The 24,938-nt window shown below is 42.7% G+C and overlaps 1 protein-coding gene across 1 annotated transcript in view; it reads right to left on the bottom strand.

Moving 5' to 3' along the window:
* Positions 1 to 233: 233 nt before the first annotated feature.
* The window catches only part of PUS10 (pseudouridine synthase 10), a 45,013-nt gene continuing 20,308 nt past the window's right edge, over positions 234 to 24,938 (bottom strand). The window contains exons 10-18 of the mRNA XM_063123796.1: positions 24,526 to 24,611; positions 22,950 to 23,075; positions 16,124 to 16,180; positions 14,054 to 14,130; positions 11,049 to 11,104; positions 6,148 to 6,265; positions 5,745 to 5,887; positions 3,636 to 3,735; positions 234 to 1,996 (exon numbers count right to left, since the gene is read on the bottom strand). Of these exons, the coding sequence (XP_062979866.1) occupies positions 1,958 to 1,996; positions 3,636 to 3,735; positions 5,745 to 5,887; positions 6,148 to 6,265; positions 11,049 to 11,104; positions 14,054 to 14,130; positions 16,124 to 16,180; positions 22,950 to 23,075; positions 24,526 to 24,611 (802 nt within the window). The 3' untranslated portion in view covers positions 234 to 1,957. The remainder of the gene's footprint in view (positions 1,997 to 3,635; positions 3,736 to 5,744; positions 5,888 to 6,147; positions 6,266 to 11,048; positions 11,105 to 14,053; positions 14,131 to 16,123; positions 16,181 to 22,949; positions 23,076 to 24,525; positions 24,612 to 24,938) is intronic.

The raw sequence follows: 24,938 nt of genomic DNA, 5'->3' as shown, positions 1-24,938 counted from the left end.
GGTGGTCTCTACAATTTAAAGTAACGACTTACAATCAAAGTGACACAATACTAAAGGAACTAGAAAAGATCACAGAATATTCCCAGCTTTGACTAGTAACCATATCCCGTGGTTCACAGCCACAGAACATATATGTATAATGAGTACACTATAACATTCGAGAGAATTTAAAAAGGGAAACAAGTTTATTTTCTTTGTAAAAACAATTCTGGAACAGTGTGCGTGTGTGTGTGTGTGTAAAGCTGCTTCTCACATTTGGCCCTGTTTGCACATAAACCGAGGGTTAAGCACTGGGATGTCCAGCCCCTAAACAAGCCAGCAGTCTGGATTCGGAAGTCATGCTTCACAACGTATGAAGAAGCCAATCGTTGAAAGGGAAAAATAGATGAGGCGGGCATGACAATCCATTAGGTTTTAAACAAATGGAATGCAGTTATGTGCAAACCAGATCATTGCTATTTCCTTTGCATTTCACATGATTATTCTTTCCCCCCTTTTTTTGGTACATCACTCTGGCCAAATATTACTGTCTGAAAATACTCAAGAGTTCCATTGCCTTTGCTGCCTTCCAAAAGGATAATTGCATGTTCCTCTACCTTTAATGGGAGATAGGATTCTTTAGGGCTGTGGATGTACTGAAGCTGCAATTCTATGTATACTTAACCTGGGGAGGTAATTGGGGGGGTGGGGAGAGGAAGTCCCATTGAACTCAGTAACTGCATGCTGATGTGCTAACAACCCATGCAATCTGCATTGCACATCATTAGCTCCTACTCAAGCATCAGGCTCCAAACTGTAGCCATCATGTTGCTGCTCCCTGGCATGGTTCTGGGTTTATATCAGCAAAGGATACTACAGATCTGGGCCAGTCCAAGACATTTTTTTTTCTGCCCGAGGTAAAGAATGAAATGGCACCCTCTCCCCATTCCTTGGACAGAGAATGGTGATGGAATACTGTCCTCCTCCACACTTAAAGCAACACACGCTGGTGTGGTGGGGCCAGGATAGGTAATGTGCCATAAACAGCTCTTTCATCGAAACAAGGAGCAGCTAGGGAGTCCAGGCGGAACAGCTGGGAGGCGGCCACTCCTGCCCCCCACTGCAACATCTGCCGCCAGAGACAATTGCCCCACTACACCTAATGGTAGGGCCGGCTCTACTGCATATACTGCATTTCTGTATGTTTGATTTTTAAACCATAATTTGTCTTAGGAGACCCTTTCTTTTACCCTCTGATATTTCAGCATCACAGTGGGAGAAGGGGCTGATGCAGTTGAACTTATAAAAACGCTTAGGACTATTTCACTAAACAGTGCGATCACCAGGAAATACAGATTCTAAAAATTAAACAAAAAAGCATCTTCCAGTCTGAATGAGTTGTGGTTCTCTTTCTTTTCGGCACCCAGAGCCAAGGATCTCTTGGGGAAGTGCATTTGGTTGTTCTTAGCAGAAGTTAACAATCTCCAAATCAATTTCTGGTTTCCAAATTTGCCCCATTACATGAAAAAGCAGAATAATCTCTTGAGAAATGATCCTACCTCAAGGTCAGAATCTACCCCCAGAGGGGCATGCATTTACATTGGGATAGAAAGCTGGTCAAAGCATTCTTCCAGAATTTTTAAATGCCAATTAAACACACATACACACACACACACACACATTTTAATTAAAAACAAACAAACCTTGAACAGATCAACATGATCTAATAAGCTTAACAAAAATTTGGGGAAACCATCTAGCTTGCAAAATGGAACCCATTCTGTTCCAACCCAGCCCTCCCCAATGTAGCGCCCTCCCGATAAATTGAATTACAACTCCCATAATCCCTGGCTGGGGGATAATGGGAGTTGTAGTTCAACAAATCCAAAGGGTGTCTGATTGCAGAAGACCTCTCTAACCCCTCACTGGCAAGGCTGTCAATTTTTCATCTTCCCTACTTTGACAATTAAATGTTTCATCAGTTGTTCAGCGCTGGAGGCCAATCAACGTCCACTGACTGTAAAGAGAAACAAACAATAATAATAATAATTAAATCAGGGCTGGGATCACTCGCTTGTTCTTATGGTATCTATATCCAGAAAATGGTTCGAATGCATAATAGAAGCACTACAGCTGAATCTAAGAAGTGATGCTCTATACATTGCCTGGATGGGAGGCCACTTGGGATCCGTATGAGCAACCAGGAAGAGCAGCCCATTCTTCTCGGGTTGGATCCAGACCTAGGAAGCAGCCTGATACTGAGTCAGACCCTTGATCGATCCAGCCCAGTACTGTCAACACTGACTGGCGGCAGCTTTCCAGAGATTAAGGCAAGATTCTCTCCTTGTCTCACTAATAGATGCCTCAGATTGAACCTGAAACCTTCTGCATGCAAAGCAGGCATTTTTATTAAATTTTATTTATATCCCGGGTTTTTTTTCTTCCTTAAGGAACCCAAGGTGGTGTACATAATCCTCCTCCTCTCCATTTTATCTTTATAACAACAACCCTGTGAGGTAGGTTGGGGCGAGAGTCTGTGACTGGTCCAAAGTCACCAAGTGAGCTTCTATGGCTGAGTGGGGACTGGAACCCAGATCTCCTGACTCCCAGTCCGACACTCTAGCCCCTGACTCTTTTCTGTGGTGTGGTGAGTTAGGGTGCTAGCCTGCCACTGAATTATAGGTCCTCCCTAAATCATACTCGGAGCAGACTCACTGCAATAAATGGGACTTGTTAGTCCTGCCTAACTTAAGTCCTATTGATTTCAGCAGGTCTGCTCTAAGTATGGCTACATGTTCATCCCTGGTCTGGAGATGATGATGAAGATGATTTGTATATCACCCCATAGCTGAGGCTCTCTGGGCGGTTTACATAGGATAAAAGCACTTAAAAACAATATACAAAAATCTAAAACCACAAAAACATACGTTTTAAAACCACAAAAAACATACAAAAATAAACCCAGGCTAATTACATATTGCTAAATGCCTGGGAGAAGAGGAAAGTCTTGACCTGGCGCTGAAAAGATAACGTCAGCGCCAGGTGGGCCTCGTCAGGGAGATTGTTCCACAACCGGGGGGCCACCACAGAAAAGCCACTCTCTCTTGTTTAAGTTGAAAAGGGAAATGGGAAACGCAGCCACCCATGGGTTTTGACAGGTCCTTTCCTGTGGCGCAGAGCGGTAAAGCAGCAGTTTCTGCAGCCGAAACTCTCCCCACGGCCTGAGTTCGATCCCAGCGGAAGCTGGTTTCAGGCAGCCGGCTCGGGTCGACTCAGCCTTCCATCCTTCCGAGGTCGGTAAAATGAGTACCCAGCTAGCTGGGGGAAAGGTAATCACGGCCGGGGAAGGCAACGGCAAACCACCCCGCTATAAGGCCTGCCAAGAAAATGTCAGTGAAAGCTGGCGTCCCTCCAAGAGTCAGTAATGACTCAGTGCTTGCATGAGAGGTTCCTTTCCTTTCCTTCCTGTGGTGAATTATTGATTCTCCTGCTCTGCCAGGCAGACTTATTAGGGTGGATAAGGGTGCTGCAGGGAACAACATCATTTGCAGATATACTGAATCAGGTTGTCGGAAGCCTGAGAAGGACCCCCAGAAGGGGTGTGGTCTGGATTTCATACTCTGGCACTATGACGATGTGTCGGGCAGAGTACTCACTTCAACATCCAGCTCCAAGATGTCAGCAGTTGTCCCCAAGAGGGAACCAAGATTGGGCTGGGTCCTTCCAAAGTCTCCGTGCACAAACTCTTTAATGTAGCTGGAGTGCTGTTAAGGAAATGGGGACTAAAAGCCAAAACCAAAAGAGGAAAGCATCCAAGTCAGAGCAAAAGAAGGGAGAAACAGGTCCTCAGGATGCGAAAAGATGTATTTGTACAAAGCCCGACACATTTCGGCCTGTGTCCTTTGAAAGGCCTTCTTCAGGGCATTGTTAGAAAATATCTACAGACTAATAATCACTGGCGAGTCGCCACTGATTATTAGTTGAGGCAGTTTATTGCTAGAGGAAAATCTGCAGACATCTTCTAACAACCCCCTGAAGAAGGCCTTTGAAAGGACACAGGCCGAAATGCATTGGGCTTTGTACAAATACATCTTTTCGCATCCTGAGGACCCGTTTCTCCTTTCTTTTGATCTGTTAAGGAAATGGGACAGGTGAGCTGTTGATCCAAGAAGTGGAAACACACATACACACAACACACACACACACACCAACACACAGGGAAGCTGTTGAGGCCTACAGAGGCATGTTAATAAGGTCAGGCCTCGGGTTTTCTTTTGGGAGGGGGTATCCTCGAGAGGAATAGTTTCATTTCCCAGTAGAGTTTCAATTCCTGAGTTAAGTTTCATTTCTTCAAGGGTGAAACTGTATTTTCTGTTTTGGGGGAAGAGGGAATAAAAAGAGAGATAGAGACCCAGAGAGAAAAGGGTGACAGGAAGACCAGAGCAGGAAGCAGCAGCCTGGGAAAGTCTAAATGCAGCCAGGGTAAAGGAACTTGCATTCTTGCCTCTTTTATTTCCTCTTAATGCCTTTTGTATCACTCAGCTCTATTGAGTAAATACCGTTATTTGTAAGTGGCTTATTAAATATCCCAGTAAACTATTGTGTTAAACCCCAAGTGCCTGATGTGTCATACACCCCACGTCTGCAGCCTAAACCCCACATTATTGGGAAGGGGAAGGAAAAAGGAAGGTGGGACCCTTAAGGAGGCAAGAGATGCTTAGGAAGTTGCTCAGGGGGATCCCGCTCATAGGCGGAACCCTGACACTTGCACGTTAGGGATCACAAGGTAGATAGCGGAGAAGAACATCGCAAAAGTGGAGGGCGGAGGGGATAAGAGCAACGTGTCAGGTACCTGGGTAACTTTTGAAGGGAGTGGGGCTTTATGACTGCACTCTGTCCACAGCATTACACTGGGCAGTGGGGGAGGAGAAGGCAAGGAAGAGAAGAGGGAAAGGAGGTATCTTCTGCAGGTTGTGGGCTGGATCAAACTTTGCTGTGGTTCCCACGGCACAGGACTCCCCAGCCTTTCCTCCTCCCTGCAACCCCCTGTGATCCCTCAAATCTGCTCTGGAGGTTTTGTCATATGCTCCAATCGATATTTGTGCAAGGGGCTGCAGGGAGGGAAAGAGGACACGCTCCACCAGCGATACCCATTCCACAGGTGCGACAACCAAGTCTGGATTTTGCATTTTGAGGGGTTTAATCTGTGTAAACCTTCCAGAGAGCCTCGGCTATTGGGTAGTATAGAAATGTAATCAATAAAATGAAGTTCAACCCAACCCTCTGTGTGGTGTATGACTAATTCTGTACGAAGGAAAGGAAAATTCTGTTCCCAAGAAGTGGTCAATATTCTGCAACCTACATAAATTATGGAAGTTCATAGAATAGCAAAGTTGGAAGGGGCCTACAAGGCCATCGAGTCCAACCACTGCTCAATGCAGGAATCCACCCTAAAGCATCCCTGACAGATGCTTGTCCAGCTGCCTCTTGAAGGCCTCTAGTGTGGGAGAGCCCACAACCTCCCTAGGTAACTGGTTCCATTGTTGTACTGCTCTAACACTCAGGAAGTTTTTCCTGATGTCCAGCCGGAATCTTGACTTCCTGTAACTTGAGCCTGTTATTCCGTGTCCTGCAGTCTGGGATGAGTTAAACGAACTGAATACCTATTTTCATTTGTTCTATCACGCTGTTATCCTGCCCTTCCTCCAAGGTCTCAGGGTGGCAAATCTCGCAATTTCGGGGGCATGTCGCCTCAGAAAGGATACGTCCCTGCTTGTGACTTCAGGTGGAGACGGAAGTGGTGCTCATCAATGTACGCTGACCGCATGGTGTGGATGATGCGGACCCTGACGGCCAGCGGCCGCCGGTGAAGGACCCGCAGTGGAGTTTTTTGATCGAGCTTTAATTCCTGCCCACAGAATTGAAATGTAGAAAAGGAACATTATGTAGGCCAGGGAAGTCACATGGACGCGTGAAGCGATGACCCACCAAGACAGCATGGTGGTTGGGATGAAAAGCAAACGGAAATAAAAATAAAAAGTAAAAAATAAAAGCAAATAGAAATTAAAATAAAAGCTTTTCTTAAATGGGACGGGGGCTAAATGAGATCAGTCCCAGAACACAATTAAACCAGCAGACAACGGATAAATCCCACCCCATCCACGGAACCTTCATATTGTCGAGAGACGCAAGGTCTTCGCTCTGGATCACTTTTTCTGTCCAGATTAAGGCACTGTAGGTCTTCGTCTTCCCTTCCTCCCCTTCCTTCATGTGGCCAATGGCGTCTCTGGAACAAAGACATTAATGAAATAACCGCAGAGACTGGTGGAGGGCAAAAGGACTTCTCAACTAGTTCCTGAATGTGGAGCAGAGGTGGAGCAGGGCAGCCAATATCCCTTCATCTTGCAGCTCAGTTAATGACCGCAGCAACAAACAGGGGCTGCACATACCTCAAAATTCCGCACTGAGAAATTCCATATTCCGCTCTGAGGAATACAAATTCCGCGACCAAATTCTGCAACCTGACTAAATTATGGAACTAAAGTAGGACTGCAATGTTTTAAATGATATATCAGTTACACAAATCAATTTTAAAAAAACAAAACCTTTTGGTGAACTAAAATGTGGCCAGATTAATTGGGCAGCAAATTTTTCTTTAAAGAATTTTTTAATAGAAGTGCTTATAGAAATTGCAAATTGCCAGCACCTTTCCCCCTTTACCTCTAAGACTTCTACGGCACGTGGTCATCATCTAAGAACAAAGAAACGATGCTTCTTGCTTCAAAACTATTATTTTTACCTATTTGCACACTTAACCGATTAATGAACTGGGTAACTGATTTGCCTACATTTGCTTGTCTTGCACAATTTATTCTGCTCGCACTAGTAATGGTGAAAGGGGAAAGAGTTGAAGCCACATTCTACTCCAAAGGGAGAATGACTTGGTTCCACCTCTGGCTTCTGAAATCTCACTAGGACCTAGAAACTTGTTTCAAAAAGTGCATTTCACTAGCTTTGACCATTTCTGATTGGTCAGGGTTCACACTCTAGTAACCTCATTGGACTACTGCAATGTGCTGTACATGGGGCTGCCTTTGAAGAAGACCCAGAAGCTTCAGCTAGTGCAAAATGCGGCTGCTAGAGTCCTAACAGGTGCAGATATATGGGATCAGGTGATATTGATTCTGAGAGATCTGCACTGGTTGCCTGGTTGCTCCCAGGTCCAACACTCAGCTTAGCTTTAAAACCCTAAGTGGCTTAGAACCCAAATAATTGAAAGAAAGCCTCTCCCTAGATCAGCCTGCCTATGTCTTGCAGTGGCATCCCGTCTCAAAGTATCATGGAATCATAGAATCATGGAATAGCAGAGTTGGAAGGGGCCTACAAGGCCATCGAGTCCAACCCCCTGCTCAATGCAGGAATCCACCCTAAAGCATCCCTGACAGATGCTTGTCCAGCTGCCTCTTGAAGGCCTCTAGTGTGGGAGAGCCCACCACCTCCCTAGGTAACTCGTTCCATTGTCGTACTGCTCTAACAGTCAGGAAGTTTTTCCTGATGTCCAGCTGGAATGTAGCTTCCTTTAACTTGAGCCCATTATTCCGTGTCCTGCACTCTGGGATGATTGAGAAGAGACCATGGCCCTCCTCTGTGTGACAACCTTTGAAGTCTTTGAAGAGTGCTCTCATGTCTCCCCTCAATCTTCTCTTCTCCAAGCTAAACATGCCCAGTTTTTTCAGTCTCTCTTCATAGGGCTTTGTTTCCAGACCCCTGATCATCCTGGTTGCCCTCCTCTGAACACGCTCCAGCTTGTCTGAGTCCTTCTTGAATTGTGGAGCTCAGAGCTGACCCAGAGCTCAACTTTTATGAGCAATCACAAAGGCTCAGCTCAGGAATCCATTTATATTGGAGATAACAGCGGGCATGATCCCCTCTGGAAAACCCTCCCTCGTGCGGTTTGGGAGACGGAAAATGCAATATCTTCTAAATGACTCCTAGAAACATATCTCTTCAGACAAGCCTTCACTGGACTGTAACTTATTCTGGTGTTATGTGATTTTGAAGTTTTAAATTGGATTGTTACATCATGGTTTTAGTTGTAAACTGTCCCGAGAGCCTAGGCTGATGGGCCGTATAAATATGTAATAAAATAAATAAATGGTCAGTGATAAAAGCTGGATGCCCTCTGGCCATCTCATGCCCTCTAGAGGAACGCCAGGAGGTTCCCTGAGGCGGACTGAGGAACCCAGAGGGACGCACTAGCCCCGTGGGCCGGCGTTCTGCACCCCTGATTCACAAGCTCAGCCTTGATACCTGCGAAGCGATCCTAAAAAGTGGAGAGCCTGAGGACTTTTGCACGTACCGATGGTGAAAATCGAGCAGGATTAAGGATGCAGAACTGTTCGACATATACTGCCAGTTAACCCGAGTTCACCCCTGTGATCCTGGCATGATTTAACCCTTTTTACCATCTAGTGCAGGGTTGGGCGATTTGTGGCGTTCCCGATGCTTTGGCTTACATCACCCATCATCCCCTTGCCATTGGCTATGCTGGGAGCTGTAGGCCAAAACAGCTGTTAGGGACACATGTTGCCCAACCCTTGAGGCCATTCCAAAATGGCGGGGGTGGGAAAGGGAGGGTCATTCTGCCCTCCATTAAAGCACAATCCTATGCATGTTTAGACAGGAGAAGTCCAGCAACTCCCAGCATGCCCCAGCCAGCAATAGGAATTGTAGGGCTGCCTTTGTTTTGGGAAACCAAAACAAAACACACAATCTACGCTGTTTCCTTCAACAACCAATCCTGGATTTAGCTGGCCAGAACTCATGTAATCGTAGTTCTGCCCTCAACCTCCAAATATCTTCTCAAAGGGCTGTACTGCAATTAAATAGTCCTGGTAATGTAACCACAGGACAAGCATGGCCTCAGATGCTGCATTTTTTTAAAAAAATAATATTTATTTATTTAATTTATTTTATTTATTACATTTTTATACCGCCCAATAGCCGAAGCTCTCTGGGCGGTTCACAAAAATTAAAACCATCATAAAACAACCAACAGGTTAAAAACACAAATACAAAATACAGTATAAAAAGCACAACCAGGATAAAACCACGCAGCAAAATTGATATAAGGTTGAAATACAGAGTTAAAACAGTATAATTAAATTTAAGTTAAAATTAAGTGTTAAAATACTGAGTGAATAAAAAGGTCTTCAGCTGGCGACGAAAGGAGTACAGTGTAGGCGCCAGGCGGACCTCTCTGGGGAGCTCATTCCACAACCGGGGTGCCACAGCGGAGAAAGCCCTCCTCCTAGTAGCCACCTGCCTCACTTCCTTTGGCAGGGGCTCACGGAGAAGGGCCCCTGTAGATGATCTTAATGTTTGGGTAGGTACATATGGGAGGAGGCGTTCCTTCAAATAACCTGGCCCCAAACCATTTAGGGCTTTAAATGTCAATACCAGCACTTTGAATCAGGCCCAGACCTGGACTGGCAGCCAACGAAGTTGTAAAAGGACTGGCGTAATGTGGTCTCGCCAGGTTGGTAAACCTTTTCCTTTACCAACCTGCCTGATCAATGAGGTTGTCGGAGGGCATGCTCCTAGTGGTTCCACATGGACCTGTGGCCCGATTGGAATCCACCAGGAGAAGAGCCTTTAGGGTAGCGGCCCCCTTCTCTGTGGAACTCCCTGCCCCTGGAGGTCAGGCAAGTGCCAACACTAAGCTGATTCCGACACCTCTAGAAAAGTTGACGCAAAAATTGAGGAAAGTACGAGGACAACAAAGTGAAGATGTGATTTTAAGGCAGCTTTGAAGACTAGCCTTTTCCGGCAGGCCTACCCAGACAATGTATAATCAAGAGTTTTTTAAGATGTGTTGATTCCTGTACTAATGTTGTTCTCCACCTCGATCCAAAGGGAGAGGTGGGTAAGAAATAATAATAATAATAATAATAATAATAATAATAATAATAATAATATAAATTTGAGGGGGTATGGAAGAAATTCATTAATTATGTGAACCAAGAAGAAGATGGGAAAAACACCCCCATTGGCATATATTGAATTATGGAAAACATAGGAGGATGGATAAAGAGATTTAGTTCTGGGGGGCCATACATTAAATTGAATTGAATTAAGTTGAATTTAAATGGAATTAAATTAAATCAATCAATGTTAAATATCCTATATCCAGGCTTGAATGAATAAATAAGTATACATATATTTGTATTGACTCCGAATGTACGTATGTGATGTATTATTTGACCCTTGTAACCAGAACTACAAAACAATTTTAAAAAAAACCCACTGTTTTGAGAAGCCTTCCCCCAACTGACTAGCCACTGTTTTTCTGGTTCCTTTGTTTTTAAATTGAACAATTTTAATTTGCTTTTTAAATCTTCTTTCTTTTACTCTTTATACCTATGTTCATACCACCAAATGATATAGTGACAATGTTGGAGGGTTCCACCCTAAATGTACAGCCACGGCTCCCTTTGTGAAGAAGTTGCGTCCCACTGACGAAGATTTTTTGAAACAGGACAACTGTTTATTAGACGCCTTATTATGAAATTATTTATTAGACGCATTATTATGAAATTATTGGGTGTCTTATCATGAATGTTTAATAGATGCCCTATTTATTAGATGCTTAATTACGAATGTTTGATAGACACCTTATGAATGTCATCTATACGCCTGTCTTTGTGCATGAGTGATATACTTCTGAACTATTTATTTTAAAAAAATTGCTCTTAGGCAGTTTTGTAAAAATGTAAAATGCTACTGTGAACTTCAGTGCTGGTAACATTGGACATTTTTTCTGTTTCTGTTTTTCTTTACTAATTGTTATTGTGGAGGTTTTGCACTGGTGGATTTGTTTTAAAGGGATTTAAGAATATGTACCAGCTATGAGAATTTGTTCTGTAAATTGATTACAAACTGTATATATGTTGTATATATCACACATAACTCTAAAATATTGCGTCTATTTTACATTTCTTAGTTATTGAGCAGTACATAAATATTGGAAATAAATAAATAAACCTTTATCCAAGAACCTCAATACTGACCTGGTGACGAGCTGTAAATCACGAACTTGTACTTTGTCTGAAGAGTTATTGATGGTCTATACAGGTTTCAAAAAGAAGGGGGGAATCAGCAATCTCGCCTGCTTATTTTACAGTTAAAAACTGGAAGTCAACGAGAGTTTCCCTTAAATAATGGGTCGGTAACACCCAGCCCCCCCTTGGCCTGTGAGAATAACGAGGACCAGCCCCAAGTGCACAACTTCTATGGTTTATTCTAAAATAAGTAAAAACAGTGGGTGGAGTGTTGGAGTAGGACTGCAGAACCCTGGGTTCAAATTCCCACTTTGCGAGATAGATGATGGAGTGACCTTGGGAAAGTCATGATCCCTCATGCTAACCTACCTCACAGGGTTGCTGCGAGGATAAAAAGTGGGGGGGGGGGCATGAACACTGCCTTGAGCTCCCTGGAGGAAGGGTGGGATAAATTTTTTTTGTTTATTTTTATTATTTTTACACTGATTTTCCACGTTAATCACCAAGGCAGTGTACAACATGTTAAAAATGAATTTGAAAACCTATTAACATCAAAAACAAAAACATTAAAATCAACACTAACTAGAATTCGTTTTTAATCAGCCCTGGATCTATCTTATGGTTCATTGCTAAAAGCTGTTTTGAGATTATGGGCCTGTTCAGACATCACCCTATGCCAAGGTTAGACCGCTAACCCTTTTGCAGCAAATGGTTAGTGAGCGTATTCAAACCATGGTTATGTAGCCACCACGGTTAGGAATGGTTCATACAACTCGCTAAACCATGGTTAGGCCGCTAACCCTTTTGCAGCAAATGGTTAGTGAGCGTGTTTAAACCACGGTTATGTAGCCACCATGGTTAGGAATGGTCACATGAAACACTAAGCCATAATGTTTAGCTCAAAATGCTTAACCACCGTGGCTTAGCGTGTCATCTGAACAGGGTCATATGTTGTCTCCGTGTATATGGGTCGTTTGCGTGCTTTAGGTAAATTGGTTTCTAAAGTGTGTATAACCGTATTTTAATATTTTAAAATCTCTGTAAACCACCCAGAGAGCTTTGGCTATAGGGCGGTATAGAAATGCAATTAATAATACTATAATTTAAGAAAAACATTAAAAACCACTTAAAGTGATTTAAAAGGCCAAATTAAAAAGCAGGGAGAGTGAGTCCTAATGGTAACGCTGAAGGGAGCCTGTTCCACAATTTGGAAGAAGCACAGCAGAAAGCCTTCGCTCGGGTGCCCATCAGCTGGGCCTCTGCAAGTGACAGTGTCCTCAGGAGGGATGTTTTATAAAAACCAAGGCCAGTATCCAATAGGGCCGCTGTCAGTTCCGCTGCGCTCGCCTGACTCACCACAAGCGGAACCGAAGCCAGCATTCCCTCACGGAACCCCAGAAAGACTTGTTTCTAGAACGGGACAGGTCAGGGGAACTTCCGACTGTGGGCTCCGCTGAATTGTGCAGTTCCAGAAATGAGTGTTTCTGCCTGCTTCCAGTTTGCTTCAAGAACCACTAGGTTCCTTCACGCTAGCAGTAGATCCTGCTAGTGCGCAGGCATTATTAGGTACTGTCTCAGGTTATAAAATAACAAACAGTACGGATTAATCAAATTATACTCCCTACATGCCCAAGATGTACCATTCATCATTACCCTGACGGACTATAACAGATTCTATGATATTAAGAGCCTTCCGCCTTCCATGGAACATAGGGCCTTGGACATACTGTTCTGAAGCGTCTCCCATCACTGCCCAGGGCCATATAGGAGGAGACGGCCCTTTGGGTGTCCTGGTCCCAAGCCATTTATGGTTTAACAGGTAACACACAGTGCTTGGGAGGAAAACTCATTGGGCCTGTTCAGACGACACTTCAGGCTGTGTGGTTAGCGAAACTGTGGTTCTCTGGGGTTAGCACTAACCACAAGCCATGCTGTCACACACAACACCTTAAGCCAGTGGTTCCCAATTAACTAACTACTGCAGACCCTTTGTTTTTCAAATGCCAAGCCATGGACCCCCTACTTTTGAAAAAATTGTTATCTCTACGGTAGAGATATACTAAAAAACAGACCATAAAAATTGTGATATTTGTGATATTACCAAGCAAAAATGACAATGATTTAGTTAGGAATATAAAGACAAATTTAATTTTACTAACGTCTAGTTTACAATTGAACAAATTATGACTTGTCTAGCAGCTACTAAACCTAAATGGGATGGGAGAAATCATGCCTCTTTTTGTCCCAAACAATCCCTTCCACATCCGGTTCAATATTTCCTACTTTTAATTTCAAATCTGGATCAGCGTCGAGCCGATTTCTATGCTTGCTCTTCATTTAACAAAATGTCGAAAATGTTTGTTCACAAAGATACGTGGAACAAAAGGGAACTAGATGTTTCAAAGCTTTTTCACCTAACTTCTTATAATCAGGAGAAACCTTCACCCAGAATTGGTCCAGTCTACATTCTTTGAAAAATGATTTCAATGAACCATCACAAGTCACGTCAACAAGTGCATCTTGCTCTTCCGCAAATGGAGTTGTTAGTTGTACATCACCACATTCAAAAGGATTCCTCTCCATGAGTTTTCAGGATTAGGTGCAGGGAAGGAATCTCTGAAGCTAGTCGCTAAATCACGCACATGTTCAGTGATGTTATATTTTACTTCTGGTAGGAATTCGTTGTCAGTGGACTCCAGAAATGAATGGTGAATATGTGAATGGTGCCATGGACCCCCTGGGTGGGTTACGCAGACCCCCTGGGGTCCACAGACCGCCAATTGGGAACCACTGCCTTAACCCACAATTAACCCTGCTGCAGACGGTCTGACCGCGGTGAGGGAGTGAGCAGGGTTTAGCAAAACACATCACACAAGACACTTTAAACCCTGCTGCTTAACCGAAAGCCTTAACCAGCAGGGTTTAAGGTGTCTTCTGAACAGGCCCACTGTCACCTGCATCTTGATGGAGTTAAAAATGATTTTTTCTTATTTTCACCCGCGCAAATTATTCACCTGCTGGAGCGCCTTCATTTCTGCTGCAGCCAAGCGGACTTTCCGGGGGTTCAAGAGCTCCATCGCAAACGGCCTTCCTGTCCAGGGTGGGAAGGTTGGGAGGAAAAAGGGGACGTGAATTTTTTTCCAGATTTTAGGAGGTGTGTGTGTGTGAAGGGAAATTGAGACAAATACTACCAGCTACACCTAAGCAAAGATGGTAGAGACTTCAAAAAAGGAATGGACTCCATCCAATAGGGAAGCAAGGAAGAGTTCAGGTGACCAAAAGCAGAAGGATTAACGCAAATGGCATTCTGTTGCATATTCTGCGATCCTACTAAATCAGTCTTAGACATGGAATTCCCCAGCCTAGGAATCAAAGCTTTTATCTTTAGAACATGAACCTTGTGTGCATATGTTTTAAAGAGCTGAACTCACTCACTCCTCCCTCCAAGATCAGGCGGATTTAAACATCCCGGAAAAGGCGAATTAGCTTCTTTCTGCCACCTACACCAATGCTTATACAGGACAGAACTGAGGTAATCTTTGATTAGACAAAGAAATTACAGGGAAGGGGGGCTTTTTAACTGATTCAGCTACAAGCATGGCAGAAATGGGGAGCCAGTTGATCCAGGGACGGGGAGTTAGTTGCAGAAAAGGGCAACTCAGATGATCAAGGGGCTGAAGCATCTCCCCTATGAGGGAAGGTTACAACAGCTGGGATGGTTTAGCTTGGAAAAAAGGAAGCTAAAGGGAGACATAATAGAGGTGAACAAAATTATGCATGGTGTGGAGAAGGTGGATAGGGAGACACTTTTCTTCCTCTCTCAAAATACTAGAACTCATTGGGGTCGTCCCATGAAGCTGATTGGTGGGAGATTCAGGACAGATAAAAGGAAGGACTTCTTCACAGAGCACAACGAACTATGGAATTCGCTACCACAAGATGTGTTGGCCACGCATTTGGATGGCTTTAAAAGGGAGTTGGATAAATTCCTGGAGGAGGAGGCTATCAATGCCTACTAGTCCTGATGGCTAAGTGCAACCCCCACTATCACAGGCAGTAAGCCTATATACACCAGTTGTCAGGGGAACATGGGTGGGAGGGTGCTGTTGCACCATGTCCTGCTTGTGGGTCCCTGGTCGACAGCTGGTCAGCCACTGTGTGAACAGAGTGCTGGACTAGATGGACCCTTGGTCTGATCCAGCATGGCTCTTTTTACAATCTTATTAAGCCCGATAGCATCTATGCAGACTGGCTGCAGGTCCCCGAGGCCCCGAAGGCTTTAACCCGGCACTGTAAAAGAGTACAACTTTGGTACCAGGTCTACCTCCCATGGAAGGGCATTCCAAAGTTGGGTGCCATCCCAGAGAAGGTCTTCTCTTCTTTGTAATGAACATTGTGTTCTTTATTTATAATACTTATGGGCAGCCTTTCAGGGCAAGTACTTCTCTATATGGAGTAGGACCTCACCTGATGATCTTAATGCAAAGGCAGACTGATGGGGCAAATGCTTCTCCTTTAGTTATTTGAGCTGCGTGCCACTTAAAAGTAAGCAGCAACATCTTGAATTGGGCTCAGTAGCGAACAGGCCGCCTAACGCCATACCTATGGACAGGATGGTTTCATAGATTTAGCCAGCCATACACATCTGCTCAGGTGATCCTCCACTTCCCCCATGATTGCATCAAATCCTTTAACTGACTTCTCAGCAGGAACAGGACAGCAATTGGCCAAGAATCAAGCCATTGGGGCACGGAGAAGTGTAAAATCTTAACAGTAACAGTCAGAAATTCCCTGTGAACTGAACAAGTACACTGACAAAGAGGAAGAAAAAGTCGGTCGTATTCTCACAGTGGATTTGAGAAATGAAGAAATTCAAAGTCAGGCATTTAAAAAACCCGCAGCCTTTTATCATTTCTAAATCCTTGGATTTGTGCAGCCAGCACAACAATAGCGGTTTGCATGAAAAACAACGATCTTTCAGAATATTAAATGCAACCGCAGCACAGATAGGCCAAGGTTCAATTTCAATGAAATACGTTGAGACTGCTCTTCTCCACTGACAAGAGAGGGGATGCTGAACTTACCAGTGCCTAACGTTCTCACATCCACGTCTTCTCTTCCGGATGATGAGAAATTGAAACCTTAAAAGACAGAAAGAAAAACATCTACTGAGCTCGCAAACTCACTAATGATGGTACCGCTTCCACAAAATCCCTGACCCTGGCGTTCCACCCTGGTCTGTAGGGCCGCCAGGAACGGCTTGCGCTTTTCATAAAATCATAGAATAGCAGAGTTGGAAGGGGCCTACAAGGCCATGGAGTCCAACCCCCTGCTCAATGCAGGAATCCACCCTAAAGCATCCCTGACAGATGCTTGTCCAGCTGCCTCTTGAAGGCCTCTAGTGTGGGGGAGTCCACAACCTCCCTAGGTAACTGATTCCATTATCGCACTGCTCTAACAGTCAGGACCTTTGTTTTAAACTAATTGATATTTCAGAATGACCGCGAATCTCCGGCGCGCCATTTCGTCGCGAGGAAAGAGCGCCCACCCTCCAGGAATTTCCTGATCATCGAGGTGGGCAATATTTATTATTTATTTATTTATTTTATTGCCTTTTTATACCACCCAATAGCTGAAGTTCCCTGGGCGGGTCACAAAAATTTAAACGATTCAAAGTATATAACTAACAGCATAAAACATGACATAAAATACAATATACACACAGTTGTTGGCTTTCTATGACATATCCAAAGTAGGGAGGAGGCAAGGGGGGTGGCTGCGTGTGAAGCCTGATTATGAGATTACAGGTTGGTATATATATATGTATATATGGTAATGTTGTCAATGTCAATTGCTTAGAGTGAATATGGAGAGTTAAGCGGTGAGTGAATCATAGAATAGTAGAGTTGGAAGGGGCCTACAAGGCCACTGAGTCCAGCCCCCTGCACAACGCAGGAATCCACCCTAAAGCATACCTGACAGATGGCTGCCCAGCTGCCTCTTGAAGGCCTCTAGTGTGGGAGAGCCCACAACCTCCCTAGGTAACTGGTTCCATGGTCGTACTGCTCTAACAGTCAGGAAGTTTTTCCTGATGTCCAGCTGGAATCTGGCTTCCTTTAACTTGAGCCCAGAGAAGTTACAGGAAGCCTCACCGTCGATATTCTTCATATTTTTATTTATTTTACTTGTGTAAGTGGGATTTTCCTGTAACTTCAGCCCGTGATTCTGTGTCCTGCACTCTGGGATTAAAGGCTCACTACCTCGGCGTGTTAGTAGCCAATCAAATACACGAGGATGGAGAATACTCTTAATCCATTTACTTCCGATACTGCAGTATGGGGGTGCTCTCCGGTTCTACAAAATGGAGGCACCAAGAACAAAGGAATCTCGCAGTATATATAGGCCCTGACTACAAGAGGGTGTTAGTCTCTTTCTAACCCTTCTATTGGTCAGTTCTGGATTAGCAAGTTAAGTTGCATTCAATTTTCAAGTTAAGGTGCACAATCTCAATGAGTCATAGGTTACAGTCGATGCTCCATTGGTTGAGTTTTTCCCTTTGTCTGCTAGCGCATGATGTCCACCATTAAGGAATGCAAATCTGGCATGGAGCCACCTGTGGCCACCCTTTGGCAGAGAAGCCATCTTTAATCCTTGGCACACTACATTCTTTTTTTTTTTTTTTTTATAATTTTTATTCATTTTCAACACTATATAAACATAAATGAACATTTCCAAAATATAATTGAAACAAACACAATAAGAAAAAGAAATACATCAAATATCTGCTTCATACATATTGAATAATTGTTGAGTACAAATATCAAAAACTATTACATATGCCTTATCACACTACAACATTTTCATTCTTAACATAAAAGTGCACCCCCCACCTCGGGATCATTCTTGAATCCAAAATCTAATCGTTTCTTCTGATGGTGGTTTCCCATTTCCCTTAGTAAACACGAACACTAGGAACTGTTTCCAAATTCCTTCGAACTCATTTATTTTAGTTACGCCTTTTCTCCACTTAATATTACATGTCAGTTTATCATTAATGGCTATGTCCCATACTACTTTATACCACTCCTCAATAGAATATTCCCCTTGGATCTTCCAGTTCCTAGCTATCATCAATCGTGCTGCAACCAACAAACTCGATATCAGCTCTATAGTTCCTTTTCCACACTTTATATCTTCAAATAGTGACAGCAATGCTATTTTTGGTGTTTGTTCTATTTTCATTCCCACTATTTCTTCAATTTCTGAGAACACCATCTTCCATAATCTTTGTACATATTTGCATTGCCACCACATATGTAAATACGTTCCTTTTTCCCCACATCCTCTCCAACAATTTGCTGAATGTTGATCACTTATCTTGTTCAATCTAACCGGGGTTAGGTACCACCTCCATAAAATTTTAAAATAATTCTCCTTTATTCTTACTGATAAACTTCTCAACACTCTTTGTTTCCATAGTCCCTCCCAACTCTGTCGCCCTATTTGTATCTTCAAATCTGATTCCCAAATCACTTTCTCTGTATTCTCTCTAAACTCCTTCTCTAACAATATTTTATATATTTCACTCATTAATCCTTTTGAAACTATACTACCTCCTTTTCCTTTCTCCTTACTTACTACTAATTCTTCAAACCTCGTCATCTTTCTACACATTCTATTATCTTTAATCCACTTTTTATTCCATTGTTCTAATTGACCATATTCTAGCCAAGATAGCTTCTTCTCCTTTAACAAATTTTCCATATCTTCTCTTGTTTTAATATCTCTTACCCAATCCTTTAATTTTATTTTATTTTTCTCTTTTAATATTTTACATAATCTACCCTTTAGATCCTCTGGGAAATTCTTTAACATTATTATCGGTGCTAAGGGAGAGTTGCTCGGAAGCAGCTTCCCTTTAAATTTGCTCCAAATTTCCCATTGAGTCCTCAGGAGTGGATTATCTATACTTCCAACCCATTTTCTTCCTCCATCTTTAAAAAAAACATTCTCCAGATTCATCTCTACCTTACTTATAATTTTTTCTTCCATCCAGTATAAATCTCCTACTCCCATAATTGCTTCTACAACATGTCTTAATCTATTTGCTACGTAGTATAATTTTATGTTTGGGAGACCCATTCCCCCCTTTTTTTGGCTTAGGTACCAATTATTTTTATTCACTCTTGCTCTCTTTTCTCCATTACAATATTTATTAATAATATTTTGCCAACTTTTTATCTCGGTTTCCGATATTTTTATAGGTAGCATCCTAAATACGAAATTAATTTTAGCTAATATCTTCATTTTTATCAAAGCTATTCTCCCAAACCAAGATAAATTTAATCTTTTATATTTCTCCAATTTCTCTAATACCTCCTTCTTTAACCTCGTTAAATTTTCCCTTTCTAAATTCTCTAGATTTTTTGTAATTTTAATTCCCAAGTATTTAATCTCATTCTTAACTTTCAATTCCATCCCCTTAAATTCCCAATCCTTTTCTTCCTTCTTAGTATAGTTAAACAACATCATCTCTGATTTAGACCAATTTATTTTTAACCCTGTAATTTCCTCAAATTCCCTCAACTGATATTTAATTCTTTCTAATTTTCTTAATGGATTCTTAATGGTCAATAAAGTATCATCCGCAAACATGTTTAACTTTATCTCCCTTACCTCTCCAATTCCTTCTAATTCTTTATCCTCCCTTAGTGCCTTCGCCAAAACTTCCATAACCATTACAAAAAGGACCGGCGAGAGCGGACATCCTTGTCTTGTTCCTCTGGCTAGTCGTATCTTTTCAGTAAGTCCGTCATTTACCACCACTACCGCCGTATTTTGGGAATATAACTGTTCTATTACATTTTTAAATTTATTTCCAAATCCCAATTTATCTATAATACTCTTTAGTGCCTGCCAGCTCACACAATCAAAAGCTTTAAAAATATCTAATGCCATAATACCTGCCTTAATATTTGCTTTTTTTATTACATTTATTACATTTAAAACTCTACCCACTAAATTATGCATATGTCTTCCTACCACAAACCCACATTGATCTGCTCCTATATATTCTGCCAAAAATTTATTTAATCGTTTGGCCATAATAGATGTAAAAATTTTAGCATCCTGATTTATTAAAGAAATAGGTCTATAAGAATCAGGATTAGTCAAATCTTTATCTGGTTTTGGGATCAGAATTATCACTGAATGTTCCCATGATTCAGGTATCTTCTCTCCTGATAATATCCTATTATAAAGTTCCATTAATTTTGGAACTAAACAATCTTTGAAGACCTTATAATATTCTGGACCCAAACCATCTGCTCCTGGTGATTTACCCACTTTTAACTTATCAATAACTTCTTCAACTTCTCTTTGAGTTATTACTGACTCCATTAACTCCTTATATTCTGATTTTATTTCCTTCTTTATAAACCTTCCAATATACTCCTCCACCTTTTCTTGTTGAATTTCTTTACCCTTGTACAATTCCTGATAAAATTCCTGAAAAATTTTTATTTTAGCTTTCATTGCATGACAATAATTCCCTCGACTATCTTTCAATGTTTCTATCCCATTCCTCCCTTTTTCTTTTTGTGTGAGCTTGGCAAGCAACCTCGAGTTCTTATCACTGTTTTCAAAATATTCCCTTTTCATATACATTAAATTCTTTTGAATCTCTTCTATATTTAAGTTTTCTAATTGTTTCTTCTTAGCTTGTATTTCCACTAATTTATATTTATCTTTACTTCGCCAATATCTTTCCTCCAAGTTTTTAATTTCTATCTCTAACTTTTCCTGTTCTGCACGTTGTTGTCTTTTTAAACTACATGTTTCTCTAATACAGATTCCTCTTGCTACAGCCTTCATGGTGTCCCAAATGACTGACCCAGCTGTTCCTCCTTTTTCATTAATTTCCCATGCCTCCGACAGTTCCTTCCGAATTTTATCTACTATTTTATTGTATTTCAATATCTTTGTGTTCAACTTCCATCTATATGCCTCTTTATAATCTTTCTTAACTGTAAATTCTAAACTTAACAAGGCATGATCGGTTACTTTTATTACCCCCATTTCCATTTTACAAATCCTCGTTGCAAAGTCTTTTGAAACAAATATATAATCTATCCTGGAGTATGTATGATGAACTGGGGAAAAGTATGAAAATCCAGGCCTATTCCCGTAAAGTAAGCGCCACGAATCTAAATAATCATTTTCTTTTACTAATTTATTCAATATCGTCATATTATTCCTCTTTTCAGCATTAGTGGGATTTGACCTGTCCCTTTTATTATCCATAACCATATTAAAATCCCCAGCTAATAATGCATACCCCTCCTTAAATTCTTCTATTTCTTTGAACAGCTTTATAAAAAACTCTCTATGCCTCTCATTTGGGGCATAAACATTAATCAAAGTATAGACCTTTCCCTCAATTTTACCTTTTCACACTGCTCTAACAGTCAGGACCTTTGTTTTAAACTAATTGATATTTCAGAATGACCGCGAATCTCCGGCGCGCCATTTCGTCGCGAGGAAAGAGCGCCCACCCTCCAGGAATTTCCTGATCATCGAGGTGGGCAATATTTATTATTTATTTATTTATTTTATTGCCTTTTTATACCACCCAATAGCTGAAGTTCCCTGGGCGGGTCACAAAAATTTAAACGATTCAAAGTATATAACTAACAGCATAAAACATGACATAAAATACAATATACACACAGTTGTTGGCTTTCTATGACATATCCAAAGTAGGGAGGAGGCAAGGGGGGTGGCTGCGTGTGAAGCCTGATTATGAGATTACAGGTTGGTATATATATATGTATATATGGTAATGTTGTCAATGTCAATTGCTTAGAGTGAATATGGAGAGTTAAGCGGCGAGTGAATCATAGAATAGTAGAGTTGGAAGGGGCCTACAAGGCCACTGAGTCCAGCCCCCTGCACAACGCAGGAATCCACCCTAAAGCATACCTGACAGATGGCTGCCCAGCTGCCTCTTGAAGGCCTCTAGTGTGGGAGAGCCCACAACCTCCCTAGGTAACTGGTTCCATGGTCGTACTGCTCTAACAGTCAGGAAGTTTTTCCTGATGTCCAGCTGGAATCTGGCTTCCTTTAACTTGAGCCCAGAGAAGTTACAGGAAGCCTCACCGTCGATATTCTTCATATTTTTATTTATTTTACTTGTGTAAGTGGGATTTTCCTGTAACTTCAGCCCGTGATTCTGTGTCCTGCACTCTGGGATTAAAGGCTCACTACCTCGGCGTGTTAGTAGCCAATCAAATACACGAGGATGGAGAATACTCTTAATCCATTTACTTCCGATACTGCAGTATGGGGGTGCTCTCCGGTTCTACAAAATGGAGGCACCAAGAACAAAGGAATCTCGCAGTATATATAGGCCCTGACTACAAGAGGGTGTTAGTCTCTTTCTAACCCTTCTATTGGTCAGTTCTGGATTAGCAAGTTAAGTTGCATTCAATTTTCAAGTTAAGGTGCACAATCTCAATGAGTCATAGGTTACAGTCGATGCTCCATTGGTTGAGTTTTTCCCTTTGTCTGCTAGCGCATGATGTCCACCATTAAGGAATGCAAATCTGGCATGGAGCCACCTGTGGCCACCCTTTGGCAGAGAAGCCATCTTTAATCCTTGGCACACTACATTCTTAAGCAAGACGAAATCTCTTCCTGGCTCTGTCACTGGGGGCTGATTGGTGGAGAGCATGAGGTAGCAGTGTTTGAAATGAGAGTGTTGGGAGTCAGTTAAAGTCAGTTAGAGGGAGAGTTCGTGTTATTAGAGGGACGAGTTGCTTATTTCGGACCTTGGTTCCATGTATTTTTAATGCGGTGTAGACACAGGCTAGCTGAGATACATGAATGCCGAACAAACAGACACAAACTCACTGTCTGCTTTGAAGGCAGTCATGAGATGCTGAGAGATCAATTCTTCCACAGAAGACTCCATCTTCCTCTCTCCATCTATGATCCAGGGGGTTTGGGGTAACGTCCTTGAGTATTTGTTATATCTTCCTGCAGAAAACAACACCACCAGCCCAGGGTTCAGCAAAAGTAAGAAAATGTATTGTTTTAATTGAACGCAAGGGGTTGTCTGTACATGGGGAAAGTCCTGTGGTGGTGGAGGGGCTTTCCCGTGAAGCTGCACACTGAAAAAGTTGGGGACTTAACCCGACGTTTTTATTGGGAGCGGTCAGTATGGCTCTTCTGCTATCTGACATCGCTCTGGGTCCCATCTGGGGCACAGTCTTGGTAGAAGGCGATTGGTGATTGGTCGCCTTCCACCAGGAAGAGGGTGCCCCCTGCAGCTGTGGTACCTGGATGACTGCCAGAAACCCCGTGCTGCCTCCTTGGCATTGGGATTACCTGACACCTCCCTGGGTGAGTAAAACCATGAGGTTTCGGGAGGAGTTGGGGCAAACTAGGCACCGTGAAGACAGGGCCCAAGTCCATGGCAAGGAAAATCATCACACCGCTAAAGCACATGCCGGAAGATGCTTCAGGATTTCCTCCACCTGCATCCTCCTCTATTTAACCTGGATTGATGACCATAACCCATTCACCGCAGACATTCGCCCAACCTAGGGGTGGAATTCAGTTATGTAAGGATGCTTTGAGAATATAACGAGCTGGAGTGCAGCAGCTAATGGGTCTACTGTGGCTGCATATGTCGGACACAGTGATTATGACACTTCTGCCAGCAACGAAAAACGACAATTGGTGCAACGCTTGCACTTCATCTAAAGTTTCTGTCCCCACTTAAGGGACACGGGCAAATTAGAATAACCTGTTACTTTCAAGTTAAATTCTAAACATGCCACAAGTTGGACACAGGCATGCACAAGATTTCCATGTTGCTTTTCCTGTAGCAGTTGTCAGCTGAATAGAGCCTCCCGAGGAAGGCACCAAACACATATGAGACCTCATGCTGATGGACACCTTGAATTAGAAAAGGGCTGTGTTTTGAAAAGCAAGGTCTGCGCTGTGGTCTGATTGGCCCGTGCAATCATTCAGTCACGTTCAACTGGGTTAAATTTCAGGGACCGATTGGTGTCGCATGTATGCAGGCACGGGCCCTTTTCCTTTTCTTCTTCAGCACTGACTGCCGCCAACCCGCGCATGTGCTGTCACGGGGAAAGCCGAACTGCGGCTCTCTATTTAAGAAAAACTGAGGCCTGGGTCACATGACCACGTTGGCTTCTGATCCACAACCAACTGGTAATGGGCACTCATCGCCCTGCAGAGGTTTTAGGGACTGCAGCTCAGGTACAAAGCATTTTTTTAAATTACATTTCTATACCATTCTATACCCCCCACCTGGTCAGAACTTATGAGTCAGTAACAGGGAGGGCCTAAAGAACATACAATCCCTCCACCAAGGAAGAGAAACTGTGAGGCGGGGGGAGAGGGAGCAGGTAACCCTCGACTCCCCTCGGGCATTCTTAAAACATAAAAATAACTTTACCAGCCACAAAGATGGCACCATTGGTACACTGAACGTCAACAGCTGTGCAAGGAGACTTTGGCAAACTTGGAGAGCATGGGAAGTGCCTGTATAGGAGGAAATATAAAGGGTAACCCATTTAAAAAAGCACAAGATGGGGCCCTGGCATAGTGAAAGGGGGAGAGAGAGAGAGAGAGATTGGATACAGGTAAAAAACGGGTAGAAGGCACCCTTGAGATTTACCCAGACTTGTTCCAGGAATCCAGGCACACCTGGCAGTCAGGCAGAGGTAGCAATATTCTTAAACCAGAGTCGCCAGACTATAGGCCTATGAATGGAGCAGAATGAAGCGAAAGACTGGAGAGGATAGAATGGATTGTACCATTTCAAATGGCGGGGGGGGGGGGGGAATCACGTTTTTCAATGCTCCCATG

This window comes from Elgaria multicarinata, chromosome 4 (genome assembly GCF_023053635.1).
Source record: "Elgaria multicarinata webbii isolate HBS135686 ecotype San Diego chromosome 4, rElgMul1.1.pri, whole genome shotgun sequence".
Lineage (NCBI taxonomy): Eukaryota > Metazoa > Chordata > Lepidosauria > Squamata > Anguidae > Elgaria > Elgaria multicarinata.
This window is presented reverse-complemented; position numbering and strand designations above follow the sequence as displayed.